This window comes from Mercenaria mercenaria, chromosome 5 (genome assembly GCF_021730395.1).
Source record: "Mercenaria mercenaria strain notata chromosome 5, MADL_Memer_1, whole genome shotgun sequence".
Lineage (NCBI taxonomy): Eukaryota > Metazoa > Mollusca > Bivalvia > Venerida > Veneridae > Mercenaria > Mercenaria mercenaria.
The window spans coordinates 7,626,950-7,654,443 of record NC_069365.1 but is presented as its reverse complement, the minus strand read 5'-3'; the positions used below and the strand labels follow the sequence as shown (position 1 = coordinate 7,654,443).

Sequence of the window (27,494 nt, the reverse complement as noted above, 5' to 3'; positions counted from 1 at the left end):
TGCTAGGATGATTGGATATATGAAATATCAGAGTATTGGCTTCATTATAACATTAAAGGCGTCCGCTACAGTTTCTGTATATATGAGATGGGCGAAATATTTACCAATAACAGAATTTCTTCAAAATTCCCCAAAAAATTCTGTTTTCAAGGGCAGATATTTCTTTTTCAATACTGGTGACCTATTACTTTGATTGCATATCATTCTTTGTTTCTTAGATGATTGTCCTTCAATATCCAAAGTTTGAAAAAATTCTGTTATTGACAAATCTTTTGCCCATCTCATATACGCCTTTAAATAAACACACATGCTAAGCAGATAAGCAGAACAATGTTTAACACATGATTTAAAATATTAATAAATCAAGGGTACATAATTATATAACTCATCAATCAACAGTTTGCCTCCACCAGTACTCTCACTTGACAATGACTTTACAAGGATACATGGTAACACATTCTGAGTAAATATGATAAGGGTTCATTTGTTATTCAGGTGTACCTCTTCTGTGTTCTTACTGCAGAAAAGTAAGTTATTTTCCAAAACAGGGGAATTTTTTTACATCAAGGAAATAAAGCATTTTACAAAGCGTATTATCTGTTTGTGTCAAGTTTTCTATGCACTAAAGTTTTGGCATGTACTTTCTATTCACTTAAAGAAATAAAATACAAACTTATCTTTATCACCACATTTTTGGTATTTTATATTTCAGTAGAAAATAATTCAAAGTGCATATTTCTTTCTGTTTAAAATGTTAATGTACTACGAATTTTGATTCAAATATGCTAAATATGACTACTGCCCACCAATAAAAATTCAATACCTAAGGGGCATTTCTATTAATTGCTGCCATTGGCATCATATTTTTTATTACTCAAAAAACCTGTTTATTTATCAATAAGCAAAGTTTCATGAATGGAAAGCATATTACATCTATCACTGTTTCAAGATTCAAGTAAAAGTTTCTTGTACTTTAAAGGTTAGTGGGATCCCTAACTTGGACAAACCCCAAGTTCCCTCTTGTTAAACTCTAGTAGGGGACTAAGATCATAATGAATGTAAGATAATGAATGACTGACAGTCCTGGTGAAATATGCCATTTTTTTATTCAGTGGCACACTTAACCCATTAATCTAATCTAGCCCGTAACTGAATTTGAGAGGTATCAACTGTACATAGTCTGCGGGTAAATTTGATAAGAGTTAACATATTTCTTCTGATATAGCAAGGGCAAGTAAATCTGGTTTTCCTACTTACATCTAGTCCACTTAAATTCTAACAAGAGCTGTCCGTAAGACAGCCAATGCTCGACTATTCGAACTATTGTCCCAGAATCAGGAAAATATTACCCTAAATGTTAAAATATCTATAGAGTTTCAATCCGGTATCTGCATTAGTTTTGGAGATAGTAACTTGTAATTGTATGCAAAACTTTAACCAGAAGCTTTAAGTTCAAAAGGGGACATAATTTGACCAAAATGCAGGTCAGAGTATGGGACTTGATGCAATCAACTAGTTTTATAACCCTCAAGGCACATGTGAAGTTTCAATTTAATAATATGGTTTAAAGTCTAAAAGGGGGCATAATTTGGCCAAAATACCAGTCCTGTCAGAGTTATGGGACTTGACCCAGTGAGGTTGGTAATTGATCTAGAAAAATAGAAAATAAGTTTCAAATCTATATGCCTTTAAGTAATAGCTGTATGTACTTGCACGCAAAACTTTAACCAGGATTTTCTAAGTCCAGAGGGGGCATTATAAATTTGGCCGAAATGCAGGTCAGAGTTATGGGACTTGATGCTATCAACTAGTTTTATAACCCTGAAGACACATGTGAAGTTTCAATTCAATATCTGCATTAGTTCTGGAGACAGTAACTTGCATGTAAAACTTTAACCAGAGTTTTCTAAGTCCAAAAGGGGGCATAATTTGCTCAAAATACATGTCAGAGTTATGGTACTTGACCCAGTGAGGTTGGTAATTGACCTAGAAAAAGAAAAAAATAAGTTTTAAAGCTATATGCCATTAAATGATAGCCATATGAACTTGCATGAAAAACCTTAACCAAGGTGTGACACCGACGCCAACGCCAACGCCAGGGTGAGCAGAATAGCTAGACAATTCTTTGAATAGTCCAGCTAAAAATGTAAAATAAGCCCAGCTACACTTGGTATTGACCACTGAAATCCTATTAGCAGTATAAGAGAATTATATTGGACAAAGACTTTTAGGGGCTATAACTCAAAAATCAACCAAATAATGCAAATATATGCAGTTTTATCCTTGGTATTGAACATTTCTACTTTGGTTGAAACCCAACCAGTAGTTTCTGAGAAATAGTTCTGGCCAAACTTAAAAAGGACAGACAGACAAATGCACACACAAGAGAGCAGTTACTGGCTATGAGAACAAGAGTAAATTCTTTTCATTCAGCTGTTTCATGCAGATAAATCTTTTACCTGGCTAAACTGAACAAAGGACTACATAGAAAAGTAGCCACATAAATACTTTTCTATGAGGACAGATGGACAGAAAAAAACAATACATTTCCCTGCATTCAGGTAGACAAAACTATGTCCAGTAGAGTTACAGAGGGAGTTGTATAAAAGTAAATAAAGTCGGCACACAAAGTTACATGCATTATTTATTTATGTAACATTTAGACATACCCATCTACAGAATTTGTGATACAGTGACTAGTTTCCTTGGTTTCTGCAGCTTGGCTTGTATATGCGCCTCCATGCTCTTTCATCTTACGTACATAATGGCAGATTTTATTCACTGAAACACAAAAGTAATCATGACTGCCATCTTGAAACTCAAACTACATTCAAACAATATCATCAAACAAATTTACAATTTATACTATAACAATTTGAGTACAACGCATACCAGTACATAATCTGCACACACAGTTGAGGTCTTTACTCATAGCCAAAAATGTTTTTAGCAAATCATAGCCAAAATTTTATTTAGCAAATCATAGCCAAAATTTCATTTAGCAGTCCCAAATGGTTGATATCTGGTCAAAAACATCTGTGAAAAAAATGTGCATTATACACTGGAATGCATGTATATATAGAATGTTTGTCAAATATTGCATAAAAGATTTCATTTTAAGGCGAGTGATGGGGCTGTGTTCAATGAGATAACTAGAAGAATGCTTTTGTAGAAAATAGCATGTCTCCCCCAATGCATAGTTGTATCTATAGGCAAGAAGTCAATAGGGGACAGGAGCGCAAGTCAAAGAGACACTGATGGTTGGCTGCAATAGTGATCATCTAATTGGCATGTCCAGTCATCCCACTAACTTTCAACATTCTGGGCCTAGTGGTTCTCAAGTTATGAATTGGAAACGGTTTTCCATGTTCAGGCTTCTGTGACCTTGACCTTTGATCAAGTGACTCCAAAATAATAGGGGTCATCTACTCTGCATGTGCAATCATCCTATGAAGTTTTAACATTCTGGATCAAGTTATAACCGGAAATGGTTTTCCATGTTTAGGCCCCTGTGACCTTGACCTTTAACAAAGTGACCCCAAAATCGATAGGGTTATCTACTCTGCATAACCAATCATCCTACGAAGTTTCAACATTCTGGGTTAAGTGGTTCACCAGTTACTGTACGGAAATGGGTTTCAATGTTAAGGCCCCTGTGACCGTGACCTTTAACAAAGTGACCCAAAAATCTATAGCAGTCAGTTACTCTGCATGATCAATCATCCTATGAAGTTTCAATATTCTGGGTAAAGTGGTTCTCAAGTTATTGATCAGAAATGGTTTTCAATGTTCAGGCCCTTGGGACCTTGACCTTTGATGGAATAACCCCAAAAACAATAGGGGTCGTCTACTCCCGCAGCCCTACCATCCTCTGAAGTTTAAAGGTTCTAGGTCAAATGGTTCTCCAGTTATTGATCGGAAATGAAGTGTGGCGGACGGACGGACAGGGCAAAACAACAAGAGCTGTCAGTGGACAGCGCGCTCGGCTATTCTCAGTGCTTGATAGTATAATATAAGCAATGAGTAAAACTTTAACATTACAATAAGCATATTCTAAGTCGAAAAGGGGCCATAATTCAGTCAAAATGCTTGATAGAGTTGCCTCCTCCATTTTACAGACTGGGGTCATGATGGTAAACAAGTATGCAAAATATGAAACCAAAATCTCAATGGACTTTTAAAATATTTGGGGTGGTATGCAAACTTTAACATTTATTCTATGTCGAAAAAGGGCCATAATTCAGTCAAAAATGCTTGATACAATTGCCTCCTCCTTTTAACAGACTGGGGTCATGATGGTAAACAAGTATGCAAAATATGAAAGCAATATCTCTATGGACTTTGAAAATATTTGGTGTGGTACGCAAACTTTAATATTTATTCTAAGTTGAAAGGGGCCATAATTCAGGCAAAATGCTTGATAGAGTTGCCTCTTCCTTTTTACAGACTGGGGTCATGATGGTAAACAAGTATGCAAAATATAAAACCAATATCTCAATGGACTTTGAAAACAGATTTTCTATTGAATTCTAGACTTGCTGTCAAGATTATGGAAACAAACTTCTTTGTTTATTTTAGAATACCAGAAAAACATTATTCATACTTCGGTTACATTTTAAAGTAAGCCTCGCATTTTATTATTTTATTCAACTCGTTTAATAAATTCAATATGAAGTCGCTTTTCAATACCAATCAATACATTGATTTCACCATTCCATTCCAATGGCAGAAGGTAGCTAAAAATAGAATATTTGACTTGTTTGGTTATTCTAACAATCCGGTTTAGAACCACTTACAGGGAATCAAATACCTGCACCAAATTTGAGACAGAACCTTATAATAATCTTACAGAAGGTTCATCAAGCAGATCACAAGAAGAAGTCATTTAAAGGTTTTTCTAGCTCTCTAGGCCCCTTAAAGTGGCCAAGCTGAAATATTTGAACAACATTGATATAGAGGATCATGCCAGGATGCTATTGACCAAGTTTGGTGCAATTCTAACCAGCACTTTCAGAAGAAATGTCATCTGAAGAAAAGTGTGAACAACTAGATGACAGATGGTTAGCTCAGCTCCACAGCAGCACTTTGAACAGAAATTTGAGAAAGGTTCATCACAGGATGCTTGTGACCAAGTTTGGTGAAAATACATCTAGCTGTTTATGGGAAGTACAGTCTAACCTGTACTAACGGTCACCTCTGATCAGCGGTCATTTTATGACGCCCCCGGCGGATTTTCCTCTATTTCATCACTTCATTCAGCAGCCACCTCCCATCCGCAGCCAGCGGCCACCGAAATTGCCTCCCGACCGCCGTATTTGACCCCTTTCAGTGGCCATGTTTCTTTCAAAACCAATAATTTTTAGGCGATAATCACCGAAGATACCCAATTTTTTAGAAACACGTGATTGCCAAGTTTCGCGTGACTTCACCACAAGAACGACAAAATGACATGAGCATGAGCTTCTCAATTAAAACTGATAACCAAAGGCGCGATCCCCTTTTCGTTACGATCAAATGGCCAGTAATTATGGGCAATTTAATTAGCGTGTCACCTCGTGTCAATTTTGTTGTTCACAGTTTGATCTCGGTTAAAGATAAATCTCGATATCTAATTAGTAGCATTATATTTATGATTTCTTTATATTTCTTTCATCAAAATACTATTAAATTTATACAAAGTTTATTGTGTTTGAAAGAAATATAAACCATTCAATCTTTTACGGAACATAACCGCAATCTTAGATTTTAGCATAGACAGTAAGCATGGACAGTAGCTTTCCTTACCAAAATGGCGAAAATTGTAAACAAGGCTAAACTGGTCAGAAGTTTGAAAAATACATATACTGGCTGCACCTCCAATCAGCAGTCACCTAGCTTAAGCAGCCAAATTGTCTGCTTCCCCTGGCTGGCTGCTTAAGACAGGTCAGACTGTACTTTGAAAGCTGTTGAATATCTCCCTAGTAAGCAAACTTTAATTAAGACAATGCAAGGATGCTACAGAGTAAGTTTGTTCAGAATCCACCAGGACAAGGTGCTGTATAATGTTTTTCTTTTTTAAAGCGCTGGCTTTTCTTCTAAGCAGAGTCAAGCAGATTCATGTTGAGGTCCAGCCTAGGTTGCTACAGATCAGGTTTAATAAAGATCAATAAGAAGGTTAATAAGAAGTATTTTATTCAAATATTTCCTAATTTTAGTTCAAGTTCAGCAGAACCGACTGAAATTTATGCCAGAAAGTTACAGACCATGCACAGTTCCAGATGTGTTCATACAAGTGTAAGAGAAATCCGTCAAATATGATGTTGATGGTGATGACAAACACAGACCTGAAGTCTGAGCTTCTTAGGCAATACAAATGTCTACCTGTCTACCAGGAATTCATCCCACTCACTCACTAAGATTTCCTTAAAAGTTTCACTGGAATCCTTTTAATTACTAGTTACACTGAAAACAATTAGACAGACAGACAAACTGAGGAATCATTTTTGGAACTTTTCCCAGGCATAAAAGAGGAAAGTGCACCAAAATTTTCAACCAAAAATCAGCTCAACCTAACTTTGTTTCAGATAACAGTTTCATAATACTTACATCAAAATGATATTTATATCTTACTAACTATTATGTCAAAGCTGACAGAATTTTTTAGGTTATAAAAATGTATTAAATATTGTTATATATAATTTATCCTCCCTAGTGAAAAAATCAATGGAATTCCAGTGGAATGCTACATAAATTCCACTGGAATCTGCTATGTTACTGGAATACCAGTGGAATTACCAAATATACCACTGGAACTGGAATCTGAAATACCAGTAGAGGTGAAACTCCACTGGAATTTGAATTTGAAATACCAGTACAGGTGGAATTCCACTGGAATTTGAATTTGGAATACCGGTACAAGTGGAATTCCACTCAACTGAATTTCATGATTTGTGAATAAAATAGCACCAGTTTTGGCAGAAAAATGATGGTTTTTATATAGTTTGAAATTCTGGACCAGATTTATGTGAATAGCATGGTATCAGCTACAGTAAGTGCCTTATATATGTTGAAAACAAAAGAAGTTTAAATCAATTATAAAATGTGATATTTTTTCTGTTTCTTTTGTTCATATGATTCTAGTCAGATGCAGTCATATTTTTGTCATTGGTTTTCATGACTTTTATTCTTATATTATGTAAATATTTTGATCAGTTCTTGATTTCCATGCTTCTTACTTTGTCAAAATATGTGTTTCTGTGCCCCCACTATGAGTGGTGGGGGCATATAATTTTAGTCTAGTGTCATCCATGCATCTGTACGTCCATCCGTTTGTGTGTAGGAAAAAAAAATGTGATGCGCCTATCTCAAAAAGTATTTAATAAAAATTGATGAAATATTGCATAAGTCTTTAACATGATATGAACGTGTGCACCTCCTATTTTTCGTCTGTCTCTGCTCCCTATTTCTAGAGTTATGGCCCCTGAAATAGTCAAAAAAGCACATTTTCATCTTGCGGCGCACCAAGCTCAAAAAGTATTTGATATAAATTGATGAGTCTAAATTATTATGATATGACCTTGTGCACCTCCTATTTCTATTTTCCAGCTGGCAATGCACCCCTCTCCCAAATTCCAGAGTTATGGCCCCTGAAATAGTGAAAAATGCACATTTTCATCTTGTGATGATGCACCTACCTCAAAAAGGATTTCATATAGATTAATGAAACCTTGCATGAGTCTGTAACATGATATGAACTTCCGGGCACCTCCTACATTTCGTGGCCATCGCCTATTTCTAGAGCTATGGCCCCTAAAATAGTGACAAAATGCACATTTTCACCTAGTGACTCACCTGGCTCATAATGTATTTGATATAAATTGATAAAAACTAGCATGAGTCTTTATTATGATGTAAACTTGCACATCTCCTATTTTACACATGATAAGGACACCAACATCCAATTAAAAGCAACATTGCAAGATATATATTTACCTAACGCAAGGATTTAAGTCACATGATAAATGAATATCCACTGACAGACAGGGCCATCTGTCAGAATCGTCATCTGTCCAGTGTCCCTTGAATGCCCGCCAGTTGCAGTGGGAAAAATGCTGTCCATGCAGTGCATTTTTTACCATTGAATTTCATTAGATATCATTAGTACCATTTATATTCATTGATTTACCATTGATTTTCATTAGATATCATTAAAGTACCATTTTTTTCATTGACTTACCATTGAAATACCATTTATTTTCCATTAGAATTCTTCCAGGTGAGAGTTGTGGATGTAATTTAACTAGAACAAAAAGGATTTCCACTGCCTTTCGGGGTGGGGGTCATCAGCATTTCACTGGTATTGAGATGATATTCTGCTTGTATTCATATGGAATTCCACTGGAAACTTGATGGAATTCTACTGGAGTCTTGATGGTATACCACTGGTATTTTAAGTGGAATTCCACTGGAAACCTGATGGAATTCTACTGGAATCTTGATGGTATATCACTAGTATTTCAAATGGAATTCCACTGGAAACTTGATGGAATTCAACTGGAATCTTGATGGTATACCCCTGGTATTTTAAGTGGAATTCCACTGGAAACTTGATGGAATTCAACTGGAATCTTGATGGTATACCACTGGTATTATAAGTGGAATTCCACTGGTATTCTGGTGGAATTCCACTGGTATCTGGTGGAATTCCACAGGTATTCTGGTGGAATTCCACTGGTATTTTTCAACGGTATTTTGGTGGGATTCCACTGGTATTCCAAATGAATTCCACTGGAAAATAATCGCTATTCCAGTGGAATACCAACACTATTCCGTTGAAAAATACCAGTGGAACCGAGATGGAATTCCAGTTGATGTTCCAGTGGTATTCCAGATGTTCATTTTCACTAGGGAGTTACTATTAAGCAGGCTTTATTATGTGTGCACATATACTATCATCTTATCCCTCTATCTTTCTATCTACTAATTCCACTACCCATTTCTCTCTCAGAATATTAAATGAAATTCCAAACTTTCAATTAAAGTAAATTCACTAAATGTTTGAAAAAATAATACTAACTCTGTTCATCCACAGAAACACTATATTATGTCCTACTTTTGTTTTCAGTGTATTCTACGTAATATAACCTTCTTACTTCCTGGTCTATATATCTATTGTTGATAAAATAATGTAAAACTAGTTTGATAAACTTCTCAATTATCTTTCCATTCCTGAAAAACTAAATGCTTTAGTAGTAAAACAGTAATAAAAAGATTACTTCTGTTGTAATATGTAAATACTTTTTTGCCTTCCATTACTTTATGAATTTTCACCACCACCTTAAAGGGTTAATCAGATTTTGGTCAATTAATGCATTTGTTCAAAACTTAACCAACTGATCATTTACACTTATTTATGTTTACACATTAGAATTTCACCGGTTTAATTTTCCTGTCCTGGTTGCCTAACCAAGATAGTGTTATTTTAGCATAAGTATAAATTAAATAAACATATTTTGCCTAAGGAAATCAGCACTACTATGTTAAAGCTGTCAAAGATATGCATTGACAAGTACATATTTAGACAAAATGTATCAGAAATGCGAGTTTATTTAATTATTATTACCTCCCTTTATTTGGTTGCACAACCAAAACAGATTAAAAATAGATGAATCCCAAAGCTACAGGCTGTTTTAAAACTTGCCTTTTATTTCAGGTAGATGGAATATCCCAATATTTATCAAATGCAAATGTCACACTAGAAATTATATTAAAATCAAAAGAAATAGTTCACTTTTTAAATGTTTTTATATTGAAGGGAGATAAAATTACAAAATTTCTTAAAAGTAATAAAATGCACATTTGCAATAGGAATCTAACTCTATGTAACAGGTATTTTTGTTCCTTCAACAAGTCTCTAACAGAATATATGGAAACTGAAAAATGTCATAAAATATTTCTGGAATGTGACTGACATCTTAAATAGTATTTTGCCAACAATAAAGATAATAGGTAAGGGTAGATTTCTCGGAAGCAGAGCACAACAAACGCAGCCCAGAGCCATGCATTTGCAAAGTAGGCAAAAAGAAGCTGTAACAGAACAAGAGGGTCATTGACCCTAAAGCACTCACCTGTGTACAAGGCTTCAAGTACAGAGTTAGGTTTCTTTAGCCTATATCATATTCATGACAATGATGTCATACACACTTTTGAACCTAGGGCAATAATTTGAACAATTATAGTAGAGATTACAAATCTGATATCACACGCCAAAAATCAAGGCTCTAGCTATTATTGATTCAGAGAAGAAAAGTGATCACGCCTCCTGGCAGCCATGTTTTTTGATGAATCAGAATAATTTGAACAATCTTGGTAGAGGGTCACACAAAAATCATTTATGCAAAATTATTTTAAAATCGGGCCAGCAGTTTCACAAAACAAAGATTTTTAAAGTTTCCACTATATACATATAAAGAAAAGTGACCACGTTCTCTGGCGGCCATGTTTTTTGACAAATTAAAATGATTTGAATAATCTTGGTAGAAGATCACACAAGGACCATTTGTGTAAAATTATTTTAAAATTGGGCCAGCAGTTTCACACAAGAAGATTTTTAAAGTTTCCACTATATACATATAGGGAAAAGTGACCACGCCCTCTGGCGGCCGTGTTTTTTGACAAATAAAAATAATTTGAACAATCCTGGTAAAGGGTCACACAAGGAACATTTGTGTAAAATTATTCTAAAATCGGGCCAGCAGTTTCACACAAGAAGATTTTTAAAGTTTCCACTATATACATATAGGGAAAAGTGACCACGCCCTCTGGCGGCTGTGTTTTTTGACAAATAAAAATAATTTGAACAATCCTGGTAAAGGGTCACACAAGGAACATTTGTGTAAAATTATTCTAAAATCAGGCCAGCAGTTTCACACAAGAAGATTTTTAAAGTTTCCACTATATACATATAGGGAAAAGTGACCACACCCTCAAGCGGCAATGTTGTTTGACAATGGTATAATTTGAACAGTCTTGGTAGAGGGTGACATAAGGACAATTTGTGTGAAATAATTTCAAAATCAGACCATTGGTTTAGGAGGAGATGTTGTTTGAAGTTTTTTCTATTTTTAGCTCTGGCAGCCCCTAAGTGCAACCAAGTGGAACCGCTTGAATAACTTCAGTAGAGGACCACCCAAGGAACATCATGGCCAAGTTCCATCAAAATCAGTTCTGTGGTTTTGGAGGAGATGTTGTTTAAACACAAATGTTGACGACAGACAACTTGACACACAGACGGACGGACACAGCGTGATCACAATACCTCACCATGAGCACTTTGTGCTCAGGTGAGCTAAAAATATTACATTCTAGAAACCATGAAATAAGTCTAAAGACTTCCAGCAACCAGGAAATAAGTCTTCCCCCTAACATACTAAGCTAATATAAATCAAGGTCAGTTTGCCCCTCAGAAGCAAATCCAGTACTGACCACTGATTTCTGAGATTATTTTTAATTTATCTACACAACCACGTTAAAGGAACTCCTGCATTTTGCAAACAGCACTTATTTGACAACAGTTTACTCATGAACAGAGTCATCTAGTGAACATCTAAGAACCTTTAAAAGTTTCTTTATCATAGTACAGGGAAAACTGTCTCACTCTCATAGAATAACAAGAGCCATGTCAGACATGGCTAATCCCCCCACCGGGCATATCATAATTGAAGGATGTGGTCCGCATCAGGGGTTTTAAGATGTGGAAGAAAGAATAAGTCAGTAGTGAGGTGGTTTACTGCTAAATTTTATCAATTTTCATGAAGAGTATAACTATGATGTTTTTCTATATGGCTACTGTAAAAAGAAGGAATGGAAAGCTAACAGAGAACAAGAGTGCCAGAATGTCACAATATATGCCCGTCAAAGCAAATTTCTTTACTCTAGCAGCTGTATTTGCAATGGAATGTTAATTTTGTGGTTGTTTAGTAATCATTGTAAGTCTTTTGTTTTTTAAAGTCCACAAAAAAACTCCTTACTAGGTAGAGATACCTTATATATAATAAAATTAATAAAATACACCTAAAACTGGAGAGTAACATCTATGCTGTACCACAGAAAAGTGGTCTTGTTTTTTCCCTAGGGTCAATTATAAAAATGTTACAATATAAGTTATTTATAGTAACAACTAAGGGAAAGTAATCTTTAAAAAAAAAAAAAAAAAAAAAAAAAATTTGCAAGTCCACACAAAAATCTTTATCAGGAAGAGACTGGTCAAAATACACCTCAAAATTGAATTTAGCATGTTTGTTGTACTACAGAAAAGTGGTCTCGATTTTTCCCTACGACTAGTAATGAAAAAGTTACAATAAAAGCTATTTAAAGTAACAACAAAGGGAAGTAATTCTAAAGAAGGGAACTGCGCATGACACTTCGTCTCATGATGGTGTATAATTGTGCCAAGTTACATCAAAATCCCTCCATGCATGAAGAAGAAATGCTTCGGACAAAGTCATTCTTGTATCTGACCTTTGGCCTCTAAGTGTGACCTTGACCTTAGGCCTAGTTTGCCCATGACACTCCGTCTCGTGGTGGTAAACATTTGTGCCAAGTTATATCAAAATCCCTCAATGCATGAAGAAGAAATGCTCCGGACAAGGTTTTTATTCTTGTATCCTTTGACCTCTAAGTGTGACCTTGACCTTAGACCTAGGGACCTAGTTCTGGCGTATGACACTCCGCATCGTGGTGGTAAACATTTGTGCCAAGATATATCAAAATCCCTCCATGCATGAAAAAGATATGCTCCGGACAAATTTCTTTAAGAAAATATGATAAAGGGGAATAACTCAAACAAGAGGACCATGATGGTCCTGAATCGCTCACCTCTTCCCACATGATCCAGTTTTGAGTATGACGTCGTTTTTTCTATTATTTGACAGAGTGACCTAGTTTTTGAGCTCATGTGACCCAGTTTTGAACTTGACCTAGATATTATAAAGATAAAAATTCTGACCAAATTTCATGAAGATCCATTGAAAAATATGGTCTCTAGAGAGGTCACAAGGTTTTTCTATTATTTGACCTACTGACCTAGTTTTTTAAGGCACGTGACCCAGTTTCAAACTTGACCTAGATATCATCAAGGTGAACATTCTGACCAATTTTCATGAAGATCCATTCAAGGGTATGGCCTCTAGAGAGGTCACAAGGTTTTTCTATTTCAAGACCTACTGACCTAGTTTTTGATCGCAGTTGACCCAGTTTCAAACTTGACCTAGATATCATCAAGATAAACATTCAGACCAACTTTCATACAGATCCCATGAAAAATATGGCCTTTAGAGAGGTCACAACGTTTTTTCATTATTTGACCTACTGACCTACTTTTTGAAGGCACGTGACCCACTTTCGAACTTGACTTAGATATCATCAAGGTGAACATTCTGACCAATTTTTATGAATATCCATTCACAAGTATCGCCTCTAGAGAGGTCACAAGGTTTTTCTATTTTTAGACCTACTGACCTAGTTTTTGACCGCACATGACCCTGTTTCGAATTTGACCTAGATATCATCAAGATGAACATTCAGACCAACTTTCATGAAGATCCATTGAAAAATATGGCCTTTAGAGAGGTCACAAGGTTTTTCTATTATCTGACCTACTGACCTAGTTTTTGACGGCACGTGACCCACTTTCAAGTTTGACCTAGATATCATCAAGATGAACATTCATACCAACTTTCATACAGATCCCATGGAAAATATGGCCTCTAGTTAGGTCACAAGGTTTCTCTATTATTTGACCTACTGACCTAGTTTTTGATGGCACATGACCCACTTTCGAACTTGACTTAGATATCATCAAGGTGAACATAATGACAAATTTTCATGAAGATTTCATGAAATATATGGCCTCTAGAGAGGTCACAAGGTTTTTCTATTTTTAGACCTACTGACCTAGTTTTTGACCGCACGTGACCCAGTTTCGAACTTGACCTAGATATCATCAGGATGACCATTCAGACCAACTTTCACACAGATCCCATGAAAAATATGGCCTTTAGAGAGGTCACAAGGTTTTTCTATTATTTGACCTACTGACCTAGTTTTTGATGGCACGTGACCCAGTTTCGAACCTGACCTAGATATCATCAAGGTGAACGTTCTGACCAATTTTCATGAAGATCTTTTGAAATATATGGCCTCTAGAAAGGTCACAAGGTTTTTCTATTTTTAGACCTACTGACCTAGTTTTTGATGGCACGTGACCCAGTTTCGAACTTGACCTAGATATCATCAAGGTGAACGTTCTGACCAATTTTCATGAAGATCTTGTGAAATATATGGCCTCTAGAAAGGTCACAAGGTTTTTCTATTTTTAGACCTACTGACCTAGTTTTTGATGGCACGTGACCCAGTTTCGAACTTGACCTAGAAATCATCAAGATTAACATTCAGACCAACTTTCATACAGATCCCATGAAAAATATGGCCTTTAGAGAGGTCACAAGGTTTTTCTATTATTTGACCTACTGACTTAGTTTTTGAAGGCACGTGACCCAGTTTCGAACTTGACCTAGATATCATCAAGGTGAACGTTCTGACCAACTTTCATGAAGATCTTGTGAAATATATGGCCTCTAGAGAGGTCACAAGGTTTTTCTATTTTTAGACCTACTGACCTAGTTTTTGACCGCACGTGACCCAGTTTCGAACTTGACCTAGATATCATCAAGATGAACATTCTGACCAATTTTCATGAAGATCCATTGAAAATTATGGCCTCTAGAGAGGTCACAAGGTTTTTCTATTTTTAGACCTACTGACCTAGTTTTTGACGGCACATGACCCAGTTTCGAACTTGACCTAGATATCATCAAGATGAACATTCTGACCAACTTTCATAAAGATCCCATGAAAAATGTGACCTCTAGAGTGGTCACAAGCAAAAGTTTACGGACGGACGGACGGACGACGGACACCGCGCGATCACAAAAGCTCACCTTGTCACTTTGTGACAGGTGAGCTAAAAATAGGCAAGGTAGAGTTATTGTTCTTGCACACTGCACTTCCTCCCAATGTGTTCTATCAGTGTATGAAGCTCGAAGAAAATCCCTCCAGTACTTTTGGGGTTATGCTCCGGACAAAATGTTTTAAGAAAATATGATAAAGGGGAATAACTCAAAAAATAGGCAAGGTAGAGTTATTGTTCTTGCACACTGCACTTCCTCCCAATGTGTTCTATCAGTGTATGAAGTTTGAAGAAAATCCCTCCAGTACTTTTGGAGTTATGCTCCGGACAAATTTTTTTAAGAAAATAAGATAAAGGGGAATAACTCAAAAAATAGGCAAGGTAGAGTTATTGTTCTTGCACACTGCACTTCCTCCCAATGTGTTCTATCAGTGTATGAAGTTTGAAGAAAATCCCTCAAGTACTTTTGGAGTTATGCTGCGGACAAATATCGTTGCGGACGCACGGACGGACGGACGGACGGAAGCACACACAGACGGAGAGCATTTCTAATATCCCCTTCACCTTTGGTGGGGGGATAAATAACAAGCAGTGACATTCTTGAAGACAAGAAGACACCTGTTGTGAGATCATAACAACTATAAAGCAGTATACTGTACAGATAGTACCTATTTTTTTTCTTCAAAATATAGGTAACTATGTAGCTAAAAAAGATTTGAAATGTTGGCAAATGTCCGTACATTTCACAACAAGAGGACCATGATGGTCCTGAATCGCTCACCTCTTCCCACATGACCTAGTTTTGAGTATGACATCGTTTTTTCTACTATTTGACATAGTGACCTAGTTTTTGAGCTCAAGTGACCCAGTTTTCAACTTGACCTAGATATTATCAAGATAAAAATTCTGTCCAATTTTCATGAAGATCCATTGAAAAATATGGTCTCTAGAGAGGTCGCAAGGTTTTTCTATTATTTGACCTACTGACCTAGTTTTCGAAGGTACGTGACCCTGTTTTGAATTTTACCTAGATATCATCAAGGTGAACATTCTCACTAATTTTCATGAAGATCTCATGAAAAATATGGCCTCTAGAGAGGTCACAAGGTTTTTCTATTTTCATACCTACTGGCCTAGTTTTTGATCGCACTTGACCCAGTTTCGAAACTGACCTAGATATCATCAAGGTGAACATTCAGAAGAATTTTCATGAAGATCTCATGAAATATATGGCATCTAGAGAGGTCACAAGTTTTTCTATTTTTAGAGCTACTGACCTAGTTTTTGACCGCATGTGACCCAGTTTCGAACTTGACCTAGATATCATCAAGATGAACATTCAGACCAACTTTCATACAGATCCCGTGAAAAGTATGGCCTCTAGAGAGGTCACAAGTTTTTTTTATTATCTGACCTACTGACCTTGTTTTTTAAGGCATGTGACCCAGTTTCTAACTTGACCTAGATATCATCAAGGTGAACATTCTGACCAATTTTCATGAAGATCCATTCAAGGGTATAGCCTCTAGAGAGGGCACAAGGTTTTTCTATTTTTAGACCTACTGACCTAGTTTTTGATCGCAGTTGACCCAGTTTTGAACTTGACCTATATATCATCAAGATAAACATTCAGACCAACTTTCATACAGATCCCACGAAAAATATGGCCTCTAGAGAGGTCACAACATTCTTTTATTATTTGACCTACTGACCTACTTTTTGAAGGCACGTGACCCACTTTCGAACTTGACCTAGATATCATCAAGATGAACATTCTGACCAAATTTTATGGAGATTCATTCACAAGTCTGTCCTCTAGAGAGGTCACAAGGTTTTTCTATTTTTAGACCTACTGACCTAGTTTTTGACCGCACATGACCTTGTTTTGAACTTGACCTAGATATCATCAAGATGAACATTCTGACCAACTTTCATACAGATCCCATGAAAAATATGGCCTTTAGAGAGGTCACAAGGTTTTTCTATTATTTGACCTACTGACCTGGTTTTTGACGGCACATGACCCACTTTCGAACTTGAATTAGATATCATCAAAGTGAACATTCAGACCAACTTTCATAAAGATCTCATGAAAAATATGGTCTCTAGAGAGGTCACAAGGTTTTTCTATTATTTGACCTACTGACCTAGTTTTTGATGGCACGTGACCCATTTACGAACCTGACCTAGATATCATCAAGATGAATTCTGACTAATTTTGATGAAGATCTCATGAAATATATGGCCTCTAGAGAGGTCACAAGGTTTTTCTATTTTTAGACCTACTGACCTAGTTTTTGATCGCAGGTGACCCAGTTTCGAACTTGACCTAGATATCATCAAGATGAACATTCAGACCAACTTTCATACAGACCCCAAGAAAAATATGGCCTTTAGAGAGGTCACAAGGTTTTTCTATTATCTGACCTACTGACCTAGTTTTTGATGGCACGTGACCCAGTTTCGAACCTGACCTAGATATCATCAAGGTGAACGTTCTGACCAATTTTCATGAAGATCTTGTGAAATATATGGCCTCTAGAGAGGTCACAAGGTTTTTCTATTTTTAGACCTACTGACCTAGTTTTTGATCGCACGTGACCCAGTTTCGAACTTGACCTAGATATCATCAAGGTGAACACTCTGACCAATTTCCATGAAGATCTTGTGAAATATATATGGCCTCTAGAAAGGTCACAAGGTTTTTCTATTTTTAGACCTACTGACCTAGTTTTTGAAGGCACGTGACCCAGTTTCGAACTTGACCTAGATATCATCAAGATGAACATTCTGACCAACTTTCATAAAGATCCCACAAAAAATGTGACCTCTAGAGTGGTCACAAGCAAAAGTTTACGGACGCACGGACGGACGACAGACGACGGACACCGCGCAATCACAAAAGCTCACCTTGTCACTTTGTGACAGGTGAGCTAAAAATAGATATATTTACAACATTTTAACCAGATGTATATATTCATATTAAAGAAAATTTTGTGATCAAGGAAATTAACTCTTCTTGGACATGCAGAGCAGAAACATTTAAGGGACATAATATATTGGATATTTTCTCTTTGGGTGTATTTCATTTCACATTCAACAGTGATCTGGATTGCTACACAATGATCCATTATACAGTTGGCTAAAAATTTAGAACATCTTAAACAGTCTGATAACCTTCAAATACATGCTGTAACAGAATGCAAATATTTAAGCTCTGACCGGGACTCGATTCCAAGACCTCTCAGGCTTAAGGCAGACACTCTACCACTTTGCTATAACAGCAGTATCTATAGCTAGGCAATGTAAGTGCACCCTTATTCGCTACCAGACTACATTGTGTGAACTGGAACAATTTTGTAACTAGAAGATGCTTTTGTAGAAAAGCACATGTCTCCCCTAATGCATAGTCGTATAAGCAAGAAGTCAACAGGGGACAGGAGCTAAAGTCAAAGAGACACTGGGCCCCAGTGACCTTTAACAATCCTTGCGGGTGCAGATGCTCATCTGATTTTTTTGTCTCTGTATAATAGAAATATTGACCTATCCATGATTTTCTAAGTCCAAAAGGGGCCATAATTCTTGCAAAAAGCAATACAGAGTTACGGTACTTGCTGTGCAGTGTCAGCTTTTAATGGCGAATAACTGCTCCAAGTTTTAAAGCAATAGGTTTGACTGTAAAGGAGAAAAGTTTACCTAAACGCAAAAGTTAATATATTCTAAGTCCAAAAGGGGCTATAATTCTTGCAAAAAGCAGGATGGCGTTATGTTTCTTGCTGCACAGGGTCAGCTTTTGATGGTGAACATTTACTGTTGCAAGTTTCAAAGCAATAGCTTTAATAGTTCAGGAGAAAAATTGACCTAAACATAAAACTTAACCAAGAAATCTGATATTTTCTAAGTCCAAAAGGGGCCATAATTCTTGCAAAAAGCACGATGGAGTTATGTTTCTTGCTGTACAGAGTCAGCAAATGATGGTGAACAAGTGTTGCAAGTTTTAAAGCAATAGCTTTGATAGTTTAGGAGAAAAATTGACCTAAACATAAAACTTAACCAAGAAATCTGATTTTCTAAGTCCCAAAGTGGCCATAATTCTTGCAAAAAACAGGATGGAGTTATATTTCTTGCTGTACAGAGTCAGCTAGTAATGGTGAACAAATGTTGCAAGTTTCAAAGCAACAGCTTTGGTAGTTTAGGAGAAAAGCTGACCTAAACATAAAACTTAACCAGGCAATGCCGACGCCGATCAAGTGATGACAACAACTCATTTTTTTCTTCAAAAAATCAGATGAGCTAATAAAATGACATCAAGTTCAACAGGGGCCATCTACTCTGCATGTCCAATTATTCTACGAAGTTTCAACATTCTGGGTCAAGAGGTTCTCAAGATATTGATCGGAAATGGTTTTCCATGTTCAGGCCCCTTTTGACCTTGACGTTTGACATAGTGACCCCAAAATCAATAGGGGTCATCTACTCTGCATGACAAATCACCTTATGAAGTTTTAACATTCTGGGTCAGGTGGTTTTCAAGTTACTGACCGGAAATGGTTTTCCATGTAAAAAAATTGTTCGGGCCCTGGTGACCTTGACCTTTAATAGAGTGACCCCAAATTCAATACTGGCCATCTACTCTGCATGTCCAATTATCCTACCAAGTTTCAAGATTCTGGGTCAAGTGGTTCTAAAGTTATTGATCGGAAATGATTTTCCATGTTCAGGCCCCTGTGACATTGACCTTTGACACGGTGACCCCAAATCAATAGGGGTTGTCTACTTCATAAGCCCTCCCAACCTATGAAGCTTGAAGGTTCTTGGTCATATGGTTCTCCAGTTATTGATTGGAAATGAAGTGTGACGGATGGACGGAAGGACGGATGGACTGGGCAAAAACAATAATGTCTCCCCCAGTGGGGAACAATGTGTTGGGAGTACTCCAGATTATCGGCATATTTACTTTGTTAGTTTACGACAGTTTTAGTGTAAAGAAAACATACCATCTAATTTTGTCAACATATTTATTCTTTCAAAACTGCCCAAATTTTGCTGACGTGTTTGTTAGAGTATAAACTGGTGTTACCAGTGAAATATAACTTACACCAATTCTTTTATGTTTGCCCCTTTTATCAGCAGGCTAACGGCAAAGACAGTGAACTTTGTCACGACTTAAGCAATAATTTTGCAAGTTTTGAGAAGATTTCAATCGATAGGACATAACAGTTACAAACAACATAGGTTTTTGTATTATATGAAGTTATTAGCATTCCCTGTCAATCAGTATTATGACCAAGATTGACTGTCATTCATTCTTTCCAAGATTCTTAGACACAGAAAGCATTGTTTACATTTTTACTCATTACCAGTGCACTTGTTAAAACCACTATATTTTTACAAGAGGGCCATGATGACCCTAGTTGCTTGCTTGAATAAATTTCTTTGCTAAAGCTTTAAATGCAAACAAGAGGGTCATGATGACGCTGAACTGCTCACCTGAGTAATATGAGCCTCATGTTTAAAATGGCAAACTGATGCTAAAATATTCGAAAGTAGGTCAATAGGTCATATTCATGGTCGCTGAAAGTCAGTTTTAAGAACGGTGTGCAAAACTGTACATGTCATCCAAATTTCTAGGCTGTATCTTAAACAAGAAAGTAGTTCAGTAGGTCAAGGTCACAGTCAGGTGACCCCTAATCACTTGGGGTCATCAGGTAATCATAATTAAATAGTCTAGGAAATATGATCTGATTTTTTGAAGTATTTATTCCTCCATAACTCATATAACAAGTGACCCCCAGGGTGGGGCCTCTTTTCACCCAGGGGCATAATTTGAACAATCTTGTTAGAGATCCACTAGGCAATGCTACAAATATCAAAGGCCTAGGCCTTAAACTTTCAGACAAGAAGATTTTTAAAGTTATTTTCCTATATAAGTCTATGTAAAACTTGAGACCCCAACCCCCCCTAGGGCAGGGCCTCTTTTCACCCCAGGATTATAATTTGAATAATTTAGGTAGAGGACCACAAGGCAATGCTACATTCCAAATATCGAAGGCTGAAGTTTTGTGGTTTTAGACAAGACGATTTTTAAAGCTTTTTCCTATATAAGTCTATGTAAAAATTGTGACCCACAGGGCGGGGCCTCTTTTCACTCCAGGGGTACAACTTGAACAATTTTCATAGAGGACCATAAGATAATGTCACATGCCAAATATCAAGGCTCTAAGCCTTGTGGTTTAGGAAAAGAAGATTTTAAAAGTTTTTCCTTTCAGTTGCCATGACAACCAGAGTTCTGCATGGAATTCAATTCTTTAAGAAATTTTGAAAGGAGGGCCACCCAAGGTCATTCTTGTTGAAGCTTGGTGTAATTCTACCCAGTGGTTTTGAAGATGATTTTTTTAGAAAATGTTGACGGACGGACGAAGCATGGCTGACGATGGAATTGAGAGGTCACAAAAGCTCACCATGAGCCTTTGGCTCAGGTGAGCTAAAAATTAGGTGAGTGATTATTCAAGATCTATAACTTCTAAAATCTGTTAAAAAGTTATACAAGTGGTCCAAATCTCTTTGCTGTAGCTTCAAAAACAAGAAAGTAGGTCAGTATGTCATGATTAAGACTATTCAATATGTATAAAAAAATACAGATGTGTTTGAATTTCTATCCTGTAACTTCAAAAATGAAAAAGTAGGTCAAAATTAGGATTGTACAAGATGAGTATTGAAATCTGTATCAAACATGATACTGGAGGTCCAAATGTCTTTGCTTCAAAAACAAATAAGTCAATGTATTTACCACCCAGGTGTGGCCTATACTGACCCCAAGTTCATGATTTGAACAATCTTGGTAAGGAACCACTAGCGCATGCTACATACCAAAAATCTAAGCTCTGGGTCTTATTGTTTCAGAAAAGAAATTTTTTAAAGGTTTTCCCTATATAAGCTAATGTAAAAACTGTTGACCGGTGGGTTGTCAATTTTGACCCCAGGGTCAAGATTTGAACATTTTTTTATAGGTGACCACTAGGCAATTTAAATACAAAATAACTAAGGTCTGGATGATTCTGGACAAGAAGATTTTTAAAGATTTTTCCTATATAAGTCAATGTAAAGCAAAGGACCACCAAGCGTGCCATATATTGACCTCAGGGTCATGACTTAAACAATCTTGGTAGAGAACCACTAGAGCATGCCACATACTAAATATCTAAACTCTGGGTCTTATGGTTTAAAACAAGATTTTTTTAAATTGTTTTTCCCTATAAAAGTCTATTCAAACCATGTGCCCCCCACCACCCCCACCGGGGCAGGCCAGTTTTAACCCTAGGGGGATAATTTGAACAATCTTGACAAATAAATACTACTACCCAATGCTACATACCTAATATCAAAGCCCTAGGCAATGTGGTTTTGTACAAGAAGATTTTCAAACTTTTCCATATAAAAGTCTATATAAACCATGTGACCCCCAGGACGGGGCGATATTTGACCCTAGGGGGATAATTTGAACATTATTGGCAGAACACCACTAGATGATGCTACATACAAATATCAAAGCCCTAGGCCCTGTGGTTTTGGACAAGAATATTTTCAAAGTTTTTCCCTATATATACAGAAGTCTATATAAACCATGTGACCCCCAGGGCAGGGCTATATTTGACCCTAGGGGATAATTAGAACTATTTTGGTAGGAACATCTAGATGATGCTACATACCAAATAACAAAGCCCTAGGCCCTGTGGTTTTAGACAATAATATTTTCAAAGGTTTTCCTATAAGTCTATATAAACCATGTGACCCCAGGGTGGGGCATATATTCACCCTAGAGGGATCATTTGAATAATATTGGTAGAGGACCACCAGATGATGGTACATACAAAATATCAAATCCCTAGGTCCTGTGATTTTGGACAAGAAGATTTTCAATGATTTCCCTATATAAGTCTATATAAACCATGTGTCCCCACAGGGCAGGGTCATATTTAACACCAGGGGGATAATTTGAATAACCTTGGTAAATGACCACTAGATGATGCTAAATACCAAATATCAAAGCCCTAGGGCCTGTGTTTTTTGGACATTAAGATTTTTAAATTTTTTCCTTTCGTTGCCATGGCAACCTGAGAACTTTCTGTATGGAATTCAGTTCTTTGAAAAGTTTTTAAAGATTAGACCATCCAAGGAACATCCCTGTGAAGTTTTTATCAAAGCTGGCCAGGTGGTTTAAGAGATGTTGTTTAAAGGAAACAGTGGACAGACGACGGACTGCTGATGGAGTGTCAAAACTTTTATCTGACAAGAATAATTCGAGTAGCTGATGTTTTTGGAATGAATCATTTCTGAGATTTGATAGTTAGTGCAGTTTCACCAACTTGTGCAGCAGTAGTCCAAGTATGGAAGCATACATAGGCATTGTAAAATAGTTTTCTTGTATTAAGATCAATCGTAGAGTTTGGTTCCAGCAGTAAATATAATTGTGCATTGCATTTCTTCTACTTGTATTTTCCACTTGAGGCCATTATCAACATGAATACCTAGCAATTTTTCATATTATATATACTAGTATCCGATAAGTTGACTTCCTAATTTGAGAGTTGTAGTATGAGATTTTACTGATTGTGTAGGTCTTGATGACAAGTTCATTGCCTTAAATTGGTCTTTTGAGCATTTATTAGCATTGCGTTTTCTTAACACCAAATGTTTACACTGTCAAGGTCAGCTTGCAGTTTTTCAAATGAAGGACTTGGACTTGGCCAATGAAATATGCCAATTTAAAATAAGATACTTCATCTAAATTTTTACAGTTCAGATTTTTTTCAAATGTCTTTTAACAACATTTTTCTTTAACTTTTATATTTCTTAATTTCAAAGCTTCCTAAACAGAAAACATAATACACAAGTACGTATATTTACATTGAATTGCATTCAGTCAGAATATGACCCCTTTTCAACTCAGAAAAAATATTTTTTATACATGCACTTTTTTGTTCAGGTCCATATGAAAGCTTTTAATGATGCTCTCTTTTTGGGCCACAATAATTTTAATCTTTGCCTTTGCTAACAGTGCAGATCAAGATCAGCCTGTACATCCATGCAGGCTGATCATGGTAACAGTGCACTGTTCGCTATTCAGTCAGTAAATTTTCAGTGAACACCCCTTTGAATAGTAAGTGGTACTGCCCAAATTGAATGATGGACCGTCCATTTTAGAAATTTAGCAGGCTAAAGGTGAAGCAACAAGAAACGAGAAATGCATAATGTATGACTATATAAACAGTGCATTTGTCAGAAATAAGTAATAAAGCATCTGGCAGGGCAATGTTTAAAAGTATTTTATAAGTATTATTTGTGTAATAAGACAAACAATCCAGTATAAATCTATATAATGAGCTTCCCAATCTAAGTAATTTCAATGTTAAATAATAATTTTATTAAGGTATTTTCAAAAAAAAATGAGCAGTAGAAATTTAGATATTTTTCTCAAGTTTACAATGGTGTTTTTCATTTAATGATACCATGCATATATTCTTATGCAATGGGCCTTTTGAATGAAACAAGTTAAAAAATTATAATTTTACTTCCCGAATGAGAAGCAACTGACTATATTTAGCATCAAGTTTCCCATTGCGGGAGTCAGGAAAACCAAAGTGGTTGTCTTCCCAAATGGGAAGTTTCCCCTACTGATATTTTTGTTGATACAAGTCGAATCCCTTCAAAGCTTTTGAAAAGCATTACCTGAACAACAATTTTGTGCATGCGACAATCTAAGCCGACAGGATGTCAGCTATATGCCCCCTATGCTTTTTTTTCCAGGAGATCATTATTGGTCTATATTACTTTTTCTATCAATATTATAATTAATTAGATCTAGATTTCTTTTTTTTTTTTTTAATAAAGTTTTGGCACGGTTTTTAAATTAACACAATGCAGTTCATGGATGGATATACTTTTTAGCATTTATTACCCATAAGCCCATCCAGCCATACATGTAGCAAACAAGTCATGTTGAATCTTTATAACGCATTGCAATTTCCGGAATTATCTAATCTTGTACAACATTATTATTAGATTCTACATACATTCCTGTCTGAAAAGAACAGTGTGCAAAAATTGCTTTATTTCCATCAAATCTTCAGAACAAAGAAATGCACATAGTATAAACTGACACACATGAAGGTCAAACAAAAAATGGGCTGAATCCTGATAGCTAAGTATAGTCTACAGACTATTGTTCTAATTACAACTTCTCTCACTGAAAATAGACTAAATTCTATGATATAATTTTATAAAGTTTAACTGCTGCATGTATGAGACAATCACACAGAAATAGTGCATGTGCACAGTTTTACTAAAATAACATAACATCTAAATCTACAGTCAAGCGGGAATTTGCCTTCCGTATCGGGAAGATATTGTTATTAAAAGTTTTAAAGCAATTTTCTTGGCCATTTTAAAACATACAATGTAACTCGTACACGCAACTTTTTCAAAATATCATAATCTCCCAGTGTGTCACAGTCCCACCGGTAAATAGCAACACCATGACGAGAAATAAGCAATAATCAACAACGTGACCATCGCAAATGCCATACGAAGTACCTATAACACCGTAATCTTGCCCATTTCATACGACGGCTAACAATTCTTTACATAATGCAGTTTTCATAAATACAACACTTTCAAATAGGAAGCAAATGGTTTCAGAAACGATTTTCTTAAACTAAAATAAAAGGGAATCATTTTGTGCTCTTAAATAAGCTCACAAATTTCACCTATATTAGACTTACAAAGAATCCGCCATTTTGTGTAAAATGAATATTTACGCAAAGAACTCTGGGTACGGAATATTCTCCTTGGACACGTGGAGTGTCACATGATAGCAAAATCTATAAATAGTGCTCAATTAAACGTACCTTGGGCTAAAATATTACATTTTTATGCTGTTAATTAACCTGTTACAACTAAATATATGTACGTTTTGTTGAAATTTAATTTCTTTTAAAGACAAAGAAAAAACGGCGGCTAAAAGTGCTTTTAAAAACACACAAAAGGGGAAATCGCCGTTTCGTCTGCTTTCAGATTGAAATCGCGGAATAGTCGGGGTGACACAAAGCGCCCCTCATCCCCACACAGGAAAGTTGTGATGGCGATGAACAGTAAAATCAGATTAATTTTCGATCAAATGATAGATTCTAGACAATGAGGTTTTTCTTTAAAAAAAAACTTATACAGTAGATCTAGGTCTAGATCTAGAGTCTAGATCTGTCTCTAGATAGATAGATTCTATTTTGATGTTATGAGCTCGTTGAATTTCATGCGGCAAACGCAGGCATTACCATCGTCATGATCTGATCAAGGGCGGATCCAGTTTTTTATGCTAGAGGGGGCACAACTATGGGGGTCCGGGGGCATGCTCCCCCTGAAAATTTTGAAAATATTGGATCCAGTATTTTAAAAGGACAGGTTTTGTGACAAAATCAACCCAAATAACATGATAATTATATTCCAAGTTTTATGATTTATCAGAATTATTCTTGCGTAAGTATCCCAGAATGGAATTTCATAGCCCGAACGGATTTCTGAGGATTTTTTTATTGGGAGGGGTTACCAAGGGCTATTAGCATTTTGTACAAATGGTAAAGAGCATTATAGGAGCTCATGCAAACTTTGTTGGATTTTTCATGTGCGAGCGTAGCGAGCAAGGAAGAAAAGTGCATATTTTATATCTTTTTTCAGCAAGAACAAAAGACAAATTACCTATGCGAGCGTAGCGAGCGAGAAAAAATACATATTTTATATTATCCACCCAGAACAAAAGACAAATGCCTATGCAAGCGTAACGAGCGAGAAAAAATGCATATTTTGCAGTTTTTTCACCAAGAACAAAAGATAAATACTTGCGCGAGCGTAGCGAGCGAGAAAAAACCCCGCATATTTTGCACTATTTTTTACCCTGAACAAAAGATTAATACCTATTCGAGCGTAGCGAGTGAGAAAAAATGCATATTCTGCACTTTTTTTCACCCAGAACAAAAGACAAATTACCTATGCTCCGGCTCAGGGTGCGCCCCCCCCCCCCCCCTGGAAGCGCCCTTGCTTATCTAGATCTATAATAGTTTTTTTTCTTTTATTTAAATGTGTATTATCAAGGGAAGGAGGAAGGACTTGGAAAAGGGGCCACAATAGGCCTGCTCGCCGAAACATCATTACACGATTTAGTCTTGGTCAGGATACCCCGGGCATCACCTCCCACAACCACCCGTCCCTCCCCACTTTTAAGGCTCTTGATGAGATGAGGGGATTTAAAAATTAAAAATTGAAAGATATAGTTTAATTTTTGAAGATTTTCATAAGATGCCACCACCAAGCACGCAGATCTACTGCTTTTGCTTGTTTATTTCACTGATAAGTAAAAACAAGTGTCATGGAGGGATGAAACTTAGAAAATGGGCTATATAATAAAGACTAGCCTCGAGAACGTGTCAGAATGCTTGATCTGAAGTCTAAATTATATATTTTCTTGGGTAAATGCCCTTCCAACTACCACAGGAGG

General features: G+C 36.3%; 1 protein-coding gene across 1 annotated transcript in view; it reads right to left on the bottom strand.

Moving 5' to 3' along the window:
* LOC123556372 (uncharacterized) overlaps nt 1–25,771 on the bottom strand; it is a 72,113-nt gene extending 46,342 nt beyond the window's left edge. Inside the window, exons 1-2 of the mRNA XM_045347021.2 lie at nt 25,729–25,771; nt 2,670–2,781 (exon numbers count right to left, since the gene is read on the bottom strand). Coding sequence (XP_045202956.2) covers nt 2,670–2,752 — 83 coding nt within the window. The 5' untranslated portion in view covers nt 2,753–2,781; nt 25,729–25,771. The remainder of the gene's footprint in view (nt 1–2,669; nt 2,782–25,728) is intronic.
* Nucleotides 25,772–27,494: the final 1,723 nt, after the last annotated feature.